At 40.7% G+C, this 10379-nt stretch overlaps 1 protein-coding gene across 3 annotated transcripts in view; it reads right to left on the reverse strand.

The window, feature by feature from the left end:
- ARHGEF12 (Rho guanine nucleotide exchange factor 12) overlaps positions 1–10379 on the reverse strand; it is a 230774-nt gene extending 220395 nt beyond the window's left edge. For 2 of the 3 annotated variants that reach the window (XM_080687471.1, XM_080687469.1), the window contains exon 1: positions 9808–9987. In XM_080687471.1, the coding sequence (XP_080543597.1) occupies positions 9808–9839 (32 nt within the window). In that variant the 5' untranslated portion in view covers positions 9840–9987. Of the gene's footprint in view, positions 1–9807 lie in introns of all 3 variants that reach the window. The other variant, XM_080687470.1, reaches the window with a different exon arrangement.

Below are 10379 nucleotides of genomic sequence, written 5' to 3' on the forward strand. Positions count from 1 at the left end.
CTAATCCTATTAAGCAATGATTGCATCGTGGTAAGATTCTTTTACTATTCACAGGCAACATACTCACACAGTCTCGAGAACTCTGATCATGGAGAGCTTCTGAATAAATACAGTAACTGAAGCCACGAACCTTTCCCCAAACTGTGCAGCTTACCCATGAAACTAAACCACAACCAAAGCACAAATACATTACTCTAAAGGATTACAAACTATCTTTGAAAATAAATGTTTTTAATCATGACACAACAGAAAAATAACACGAACAATGGCAAGTCAAAGAGTTATACTCCATGAAAAAAAAATCATATACATTGAAAACAAGCTATATCATCCCAAGCAACAAAAGCCAAAATCAATTCAATGACAAGAAAAACTCAAATTAAATTTATAAGTCAACTAGAGGCCCGATGCATGAAATTCGTGCAGGTTAGGCCTTCCTTTCCCCCGGCTGCCGGCACCAGCTTCCCTCCGGCACCCAGGACCCGGGCTTCCCTCGCAGCCTGGACTTCCTCTGGAAGGTCGTCCGAAGGACGTCCAGAAGGTCGTTCAGCTGTCCAGTCTAATTAGCATATTACACTTTTATTATTATAAATGATAGCCATTTTTCTACTGCAGTTACATGGATTCTGAAATGAGGTAAACAATAGAACTTAACTAAAGAAAACTAAAACTTTTAAATATCTAGAAAGACTACTTTAAATGTCTCTATACACAGTGAAAGAAGTTAAAAAAATTAGATAGTAGTACTATCCTAAAATAAACTATTGTCATGTTAATTACAATAATTTATTTATTCACTAGCCTGTATCACCTCACTGCCACCTGCCAATCTACAAACTAAAGAGGATTAGTCAGTTTTACTTGCTTCCCACTGTTGATTACATAACACCCCTCCCCAAAGAATATGCCATGAAACTGATGACCCAGGTCCACCATGCAATGCCTACTGCTGCCTATAACCACAGAAAGGACAGGTGAACGCACTGCATCACACGGCATGCGAATAAAATCTGTGAAGTCTTGACTCAAAATGGAGGCTTTAACAATCTAAACACGAGCAGTTGAAAGTGGTTTTAAAGACCGAAGGAGATCTGACTTGGGATGTAAACACACAGTGTACAGATGATGGTCTGTAGTATTGTGTACCTGAAACCTGTAAAACGTTATTAACCAATATTACCCCAATACATTCAATCAAAATAAAATAAAATCAGATAGACTCATTTCCTTACTTTTACATTATCCTGAGGATATCCTTAAAGATCTGACAGAGCCTTTCTCTGGACAGTAAATCGCATAGGTGAATACAGGATTTTTATAAATGATTCCAATGTTCTTCTCCAGAGTAAATAACATCACTGACTGGGAACTCTCAGAAGACTTAGAGTCATTAGGGCTGGGATTCCTTTCAAATGGCATCATTTCAACAGAGGCTCGTGAGAAATGAAACCTCCTTCAAATCAAATCTGTTGTAATGTTTTCCCCCCAAAGGCTTATTACCCGCTTCTCCCCTCCCCCTCCCCCTCCCCCTCCCCCTCCCCCTCCCCCTCCCCCTCCCCCTTCTTCTTCTTCTTCTTCTTCTTCTTCTTCTTCTTCTTCTTCTTCTTCTTCTTCTTCTTTTCTCTCTCTCTCTCTCTCTCTCTCTCTCTCTCTCTCTCTCTCTCTCTGTCTGTCTGTCTCAGAGTAAAGATGATGCTGGAAACACAAGTGACATTCTGCTGTAAGCCTCCTCCAGAAATATCCAAAATGACACAGAACAAGTTTCTGGCTGTCACTCAATAAACATCCTTCCCTACTTGACACCTATCAACCCACAGAACCATTACCTCAACCTACTAGAGTCTAGAACAGGGGTGGGCAAACTTTTTGACTCGAAGGCCACAATGGGTTCTTAAACTGGACCGGAGGGCCGGAACAAAAGCATGGATGGAGTGTTTGTGTGAACTAATATAAATTCAAAGTAAAGGAGCGGAGGGGAGCGCAAGAGAACCCTCCGCTCTTTCAGCTCCGCGGGCCAGATAGAACAGCCAAATGGGCCGCATCCGGCCCGCGGGCCGTAGTTTGCCCACGGCTAGTCTAGAAGGAAAGAGTATTAACTAGACAGTAAGAATCTACTAAATAGTAACTAGACAGTAAGAATCTACTAAATAGTAACTAGACAGTAAGAATCTACTAAAAGACGTGATATATCAGACCTTATCTTTCAGAGATAGTAACATATTTATGGTAAAATGATGATATCCAGAAACTGCCTCAAAATCATCCAGTGGAGAAACAGAACCAGGAGACAGATGAGCCAAAATTATCCACGCACTGATGTGAAATGATGTGAAAATGGGGTTCACCATGCCAGTCTCTACATTTTTGTACAGGTTTGAAGTATTCCATTAAAAACTTCCCCAGATTCAAAACAATGCATTTACCAAGCAGTTACTGAGCACTTACCCTGGTTCCTAATAACTCGCTCTCCCCTTTGCTTCCTTAAGAGGATTAGGCAGACTTCCCATTAGTTTATGATCTGCAATGCTACCTGTGGAGGTCGACATCCCTGGCCCCCTGACAACCAGCCTGACCACACAGCTTACTTTGGCCAATGACATGTGTAAGCGGATGTGACTGATGGACACCAGGACTGAATAGAAACTTGAAGAGCCATCATATGTTTGCACCAGTTTTCCTGTTCTTTCCCTCAGCCAGGGTTCCACAAATGCTGCAGCCAATCCTCAGCAGACATGATATAATGTAAGCAAGAAATAAACCACTGTTGTAAACCACTGAAATTTGAATGGGTTGCTATGGTAGCATAACCTAGCAAAAGCTGATGGAATACGCTAGGGGTGAGGTACAAAGCATGTTAAAATGAAAGGCTAGTGTATTTATAAGAATGTTTTAGGAAGCAGACAAAAAAATTTAACTATGGTTAACTCTGGGCAGACAGTTTGAGAACTGGTGGGTGTACAGGGATAGGATTAAGACCAGAGAGACTTTATTTATACCATCACATGTCATTGAATTTTCTTGTGTATGTTTTTTAAACCTGAACAACATCATCTAGGGACTTGGATAATTTGAGCTATTTTTTATTTCCTATGTATTTTAGTATTAAAAATATAACAATATATTTAAGCAAATGATAGTTACTTAAAAATGACCAAGAGCTATCTTTCTACCCTTGAGAAACTAAAAAATTATTGACAATTTAGCTTTTTAAAAAGTGTCTTTCCCCCCCCCCAGAAAAAAAAATAACTGTTAATTTTTTAAAGTGATAAAGGCTAAATGCAAAAATAAATGAATAAACAACAGGAGCATGACATAGGTTTCAGCAAAGCAAATACAGGGCTTTGGGTTATGTGGTACTGATCTCAAAGGAAATTCTCTCAATTACATTATTTTAGTACACCAGCAAACTGGTGAGGAAGGTTGCTCTAGGCATTAAGTTTTGTGAACAAGACTCAAATAGTACTACTACAGACAAGGTATTTTATTCTACTAAGTTAGCCCATGTAGGTTAAAATTATTAAAAAGAAAAGAAAAAAAAAGAAAAAAATTCTAACCACGACTCTTGCCTTGATTAAACACTTGAATGGTTACAGAAGTCAAGTTCCATAGAGTAAGACTTAACTACGTGAACATATTTTTACTTAATTTGAGCAATATTTGACCATAGCAGTATCTTGCAAATACGATTAGGAAATGTCTGTACTTTGACTTGCATCTCAAAGCACTTCACAAACATTAATCCTCATTTCGCCTGAGAGGTAGATGTTACACATTATAATAATCCATCCTTTTTACTACAAAATATTTAAATACCCCTCAGCAGTACTTGCCCTGAGGTCTTGCCCCAAACAGCCAATAAAACAGGAAATAAGCTGACAGTGCATGTGCCACCAACAATCTCTGACAAGATCAGACCTTCACCCACAAGAACCACTTCCTCTGAGTAAACCACAAAGACTGAACAGGGCAAACCACAGCATATTAGCTTGTGTCTGGAAGACAGATAGATAGCGCATCTAACATCTATGGAAGACTCTGTCTACGCACCCTCACAGATTTCCTATATGTTTTAAGTGTATTTTGAGGACTTATTCCTCTTCTGGATAAGATACAGCCACCTTCTGCATTACACACACAATTTCTTCACATGCCAATGACGTCTTCAGTCTTTCAACAATAGAATAATCTACATTTTCTGAATCCACAGAAGACATACAAACTCCTATTTAATGTCTTATGTGAATCTAAAATCAGCATTTAAATATAATATTTGACCAAAACTGTAGTCTCAAAGCAATTTCTTTAAATGACAATCAGTTTTATATTAAAAGGAAAAGCAGTGTGACAAGTAAGCACCAACTAAACCAGAGTTCTAAAACATATTTCCCATTTCTTCCTGAATTGTTACTCACAGTCCCAAGACAGAAAATCCACTTTTTCATTGGCCATTACATTTGCATGTTTCTCAACACCAGGAAGCCAGTAAAAACCTAATCTGTCAGCTACATTAACTAATACACTAAATTAAACTTAGTGTGTCTCTACTTGTATTAAAAGTCAGTCTTGTGCCCCAGCTGGTTTGGCTCAGTGGATAGAGCATCGGCCTGTGAACTGAAAGGTCCCAGGTCCGATTCCGGTCAAGGGCACATGCCCAGGTTGTGGGCTCGATCCCCAGTGGGGGACTTGCAAGAGGCAGCCAATCCATGATTCTCTCTCATCATGGATGTTTCTCTCTCTCTCTCTCCCTCTTCCTTCCTCTCTGAAATCAATAAAAATACTAAAAAAAAAAAAAGTCAGTCTTGTACGCTTATGCATCATCGCGTATTACCTCTGCAGAAGCAAAAAGCTGAAAATTATTGACATTAGCTTCGTGGGCTTTTCTTAGAAGCTATATTAGAAGCTAACATAAACTAGAAGCTGTTTTACAAACTTCTTTCATATATGGCTATCTTGGTACTCTAGATATCCTAAGTTGAAAAAGTAAAATGCTCTAAATTTGGCATGTTTCCAAAATTCTAAACTTTGAGGGAATTATCACTAAAAACATGTCCTGATTATGAGATTAGACTGCTGTGCAGTCTCCTGAGAAAGTGATGAGTAGCTACTCTAGAAACACTTAAAATTAAAATAGATAAGGTACTAAAAAGTATACTATAAGAGACAAAAATCCCACTTGGACTTGGTCAGGTTGGAAAGTAAGGAAGAAAAAATAACGTATGTAGAAAGACAATAATTTAAAGTGAAAAAGTAGGAGACCTGAGAGGCAAAAAATCTAGATTAAAAATCTAGATTATAACACTGTCCTTTCTAGTTTTATAACTTGACTTAAACTTTATGATCTGCCTAAAGTGGTGATCTGCTCTACAATGAGTCGAAAACATTGTAAATGCTAAAGAATGACAGGCTATCAGTACATGCATGAGGGTATTTTACTCAAAAGGAGATAAAATACTTACAATTTTGCTGATTTTATAATTTTGGTTTAAATACCACCATTTTGAAGACTCTTAATTATTAAAAGGGAAAGGAGCATGTCTTCACATGAAACCTTAAAGCATCATCAAAGCCAAGTTTTAACTGCTAAGACCAAATAAAGTTAAACTCCCTATTCCTGAAAATATGGCATGGTCAATTTCTAGGAGATAAGAAATTATATGATAAGAAACATTTTTAGTAACTCTGTCAGAAAACTATGATGTAAAAGAGTTCCTCCAATTATCTCTGAATAAAAAACATTAAAATATCCTGTTGGTTCTGTGACCCGTTAGTTTGGCAGGCAACTCATACCCATTTCTAGATGGCTTTTAGAAGAGGCAACCATGTGTTTATGCAAAAACTAGAAGCCTGATGCACGAAATTCATGCAAGAGTAGGCCTTCCTTCCCCTGGCTGCCGGCACCAGCTTCTCTGACACCTGGGACCCGGGCTTCCCTCGCAGCCTGGCTTTATCCAGAAGGTCGTCCGGAAGGACAGCTAGAAGGACATCCGGTCTAATTAGCATATAACGCTTTTATTATTATATATTTTCTCAGGAATCACAATGCTCCACATAAAAATTTGTAAAACACACTATTTATGGATTCCGTCAATGTCTGCCTCAAATTTAATTTTTAAATTGAAAACTCAAACTTAGTTTTTAAAAAATCCTACATGTTAACTCAACATTATTATATACAACTGGAAACCAAGAATGTGTTATGCAGTATTTCCAGGTTAACATATTTGTGTATTGATTCAAATAAAAGCTTCTCTTGTCATTTCATTGAATAAATGTGAACATCTAATAAATGTGCCATTTACCCAGAAGACTACAACTCTATATTTTTTTAATTTAATTTGGATGGTACATGTTTCTCATGTAGAATTGAACAAGTAAATGTTCTATTGCATACCTATATGAATCATGGTTTTATATTAGAAAAGACAACATAACTGGGATTGATTCCCAATTTCAATTTTGTATTTATCAAATGACTTGACTTTATAAGTAAATACTACAAATAATTTCATCTTGCAGATGGCTCAGGCAACCTTCAAAATAGCACACTTACAGTATTTTTTTGCATTGTTTTCTAATCAAAAGCATTATATAGCAATGTTGGCAGAAAAAAATTATGAATGAAAATGCTAATTACTGGATATATGCATATAAAGTCACAGGTTTTCACATTCACTTTTAAAGTTTACTCAAATTAAATAAGCATAAAGCTGAACTCACACTAAGAAAATGCCAATACCTCAAAAACCTTTCTTTATCTCTAAATCAAAACAACAACAAAATCCATAAGTCCAAGACAAGACAAAACTCCATTTATTTCAAGGAAGACCCTTATAACAAAATCCCACCTGTATTGTCCCTAAAAATTCATTGTTCTAGAACCTAGCCTGAAATCATTTACTAAGTCCACGGGAAATCATTCTCTTCTATTTCTCAGAAGAAATTCCAATTGCCACAGAAGCCCTGAATTCTCAGGGACAGAAGACTGGCACCTAAGAGGATTGGAATCAAGGTAAGTTTTAGGACTGAATGTGGTAATCAATGCAAACTGAAAAGCAGCAATTGGATATTTCCGCCACTTTTTAAGTGCTGATTCTAAAAGATGAAAACTAGTCTCCAGGTCTCACAGAAGTTGCAAAGCAAGAGACTGGAAGGTCCCCTGCTTATATATGTCTTTAAACTGTTCAGATAGTCTATATACAAACAGTACCATAAACATAGTTCGGGTTTTTCATTGATGACGATGCTTTAAAAAAAAAAGAGGGGGTGTGGGAGGTTTGGGGAGTAGATGAAAAGGAGGAAAAGAGAGTAAATAAATATGTTAATTTAACTGCAAATTAATAACAGGATATTAGTTCTGAGCATCCAAAGTGACCAATCCCAGCCTAAACATAGTTGAATTCCATCCCAGCCCCAGCACTTCCCTAACACATAAGAATAAAACTTTCTTATCTTGTTCAGCCACGTGTCCTCTGTCACCAACTAACTGCAAAACAGAGTAACGTCCAAAACCAGCCCGTCCGAATTCAACTAAGGACAGACAGACTCCAGTTCGCAGTCAAAGAGCTCAAGTCCCACAGCTGGCCTGCGGGTCTGCACACCCTACCAAGCAAAGCCAGACCTTGTGACAATACTTCAAACTTGAAAGGATCTTTAAAAGCTACACTGGCACTGCTAACTGTGCCAACAGCTCTAGAGTCAGCAAGGCATGCCTCCAGTACACTGCAGTTAGTACGAACGAGGATAAGGCAGGCAGGGCTGAGCAGAAGGTAGGAATGATGGCAGAAGTCTGTTAAGGCATCCTGGCACAGAGTATCAAAGCTGTGTTACACCCCAACATATATTCAGGTCAGGGGCAACTCCTCTCCCAAAGAGCCAATGGATGCTAGCTATTTATAAAATATGCTTAAAGAAAAAGTAATGGTCACAAAAGAATAATTAGTACTTTAAAAAGCTGTTAGTAAATTTCTAAGAAACAGGTTTCCATACTGTCTCAGCAGTGCTTCTTAAATTAAATGACTTTTAAAGGTGTTTTCTTTTAAAAAGTATGTAAAATCAGGCAGCACTTGAAGCAATTCAAAGATATTACTATCCAAACCAATTTGCAGATTCATCTTAGACTTAGAATCCTCATCTTTTAACCCTGTGGGCCTACCACAGTGCCTGGCAAAGAACAGGCACCGATTAGCTGCATGCTTATTGTATATTTATAGTTCACCTATGTTATAGAAAGGGCACAAATCCCAAGATTCTACTTGCAAGATAATGGAAATAGTAAGAAAATCTCTGAGAAGCAAAGAGGAAGAAAGGTCATTAAGTGTGGGCTTGTGGGTGATTTTTATGTGGAATGAATTGATGACTCTGTTATCTGTCTCTACAAAATTAAACACCCCTATTATCACAATGAAAACCACCAACACTACCTTAGTTCCTAATAAGACTTCTTGCCTACAGGTTCAGCAGAGTGGGAGGGAACTGAACAAACCAGGAGAACAATTACCCACACGCCCATGAAACTGATTTCTCAGAAGCAAAACACCCTGAAAGGAATGAGGATAATTAGAGAAATCAAGATAAGCGTTGCTACTCCTGTTAAGTGCGCTCTCAAAAAGTTGAAAATTATTTCATTAAAAACTAAAACGTATTTTTTAAGACACCCAATCTAAAAATAAATATAGTTTAAATGTTTAATGGTATCTTTTTAGGTAAACATTCACTTGACACTGGAAAGCATCAACAGGAACAGGAAGTTCTGTTTTTGGAGTAGCTGTTATGGTATGATAATGGAATTTGGCCCTTTTAAAATCAACAACTAAGTCTTATAATTAGGTGAAACTCGTTTCGGAAATTGAACTATTTTCTGCAGAAGCACTATTGCACCCTTCATCAAAGAGCTTTCATTGGCCCCCTAATTCAGTTATTTTATCTTTTTTTAATGATATAATAGTTGGAAGGTTGCTTGGGGAAAAAAACAAGCTGAAGTCTCAGACAAGGATACAAAGTCATAATGAAAGTGAGAAATAAAATTTAGTAAAAGAATATGCTTTTATCCCTTGACCTGACATTCAAAAGTAAACTATTAAGAGTGCTCCACGGAAATCACAAATGGCCCCCTAGCACAATTCACCAACCACCAGCAGACCTGGCAAGTCCACCTGCCATGCTTGTCCTACATGATTCGCTTGGGGTTTGTATCCCTTTAAATACAAATGTTTCTGGAAGATGAAATACTGAAAATGCAATTATTCAAATAAAGCCCCAGGATTCCCCCTCACTTTTTTTTTTTTAGCTCCTTGATACAGTCCCCTGCAAGAGCCTGTGATTGACGGGTGACGTCAACAGTCTGGACAATTACTTGATCAACACTGCGCAGGACAGTACCTAAAAGAGATTAAGTTCACCAGCATCACGCAGCAGGCTCGGGATGGAGCTCACGAACAGAAACTCCTGTCTAGAGGCCAGGACAGGAGTGAAGCGATGCTGCAACGATTCCCAGCCAAGTCCGGCCACTGACCTTTCCCCCAATCACCTTCCTCTGATCCCTGGGCAAGGACAGAACCCCAAGGCGCACCCCGAACAGAGAACCGCACCAAGGTCTTACGTGTCCGTTCCTGAGAATCTACAGAGAAGTTTCTCCCCAGAAAAAAACCCTACATTTCCAAGTGCAACCCACCCAGGACCTGTCAGGGCCGGGCCTGGCTGCGGGCTCCCGGGCGCCCTTCCTCCCCGCCGGTCACCGGCGCGGGTGCGAGGCATCCCCGCGTCCCGGCTCCGTCGGCCCAGGCCAGGGCAGAGGCGGCGCGTACAAACCTGTCGGTGGTCGTGGACTGTGTGCCGCTCATTGGGGCCCGTGGCGAGAGGTCCTCCTTTTATCCAACTGGCATTTTATGGGAGCACCGCCGCCTCCCCGCGCCGCTCGGGGCCCAGGCCCGACTCCGAGAGGGACGACAAGGTTCAGCTCAGAACTGCATGCCGGCATCGAGAGCGGCTTCAGGGGTCCAGGGGGCGCGGTGGGAGCCAGACGAGAGATCGCCCCGAACCAGAGGTCGCCCCGACAAGCGGAGGCGGAGGCGGAGGCCGCCGGGAGAGGAGCAAGTTCTAGGGCCGCGAGGGGAGAAGACGCTGCCGGGAGCGCAGTTGGGAGCCTCCGGGAGCCGCCTCTATCGGGGGCCGCCGGGCGCTCGGGGCCGCAGCCTCCGCCGCCTCTCGGGCCGCCGGGCGCCGGGCTGGCGCGGCCCCATGTCCCGGGCCGGGTCGCTGTGCCTTTCTCGCCGCCCCCACAGCCACGGGCGCGGACGCGGGTCCGGCGGCGCCGGGGTGACAGCAGCCCGGCCTCAGCGCCGCAGCTCGCCGCCCATCGCACCCACGGCCGGCTCTTCCGC

Source organism: Plecotus auritus (assembly GCF_963455305.1).
Source record: "Plecotus auritus genome assembly, chromosome: 9".
NCBI classification, from domain to species: domain Eukaryota; kingdom Metazoa; phylum Chordata; class Mammalia; order Chiroptera; family Vespertilionidae; genus Plecotus; species Plecotus auritus.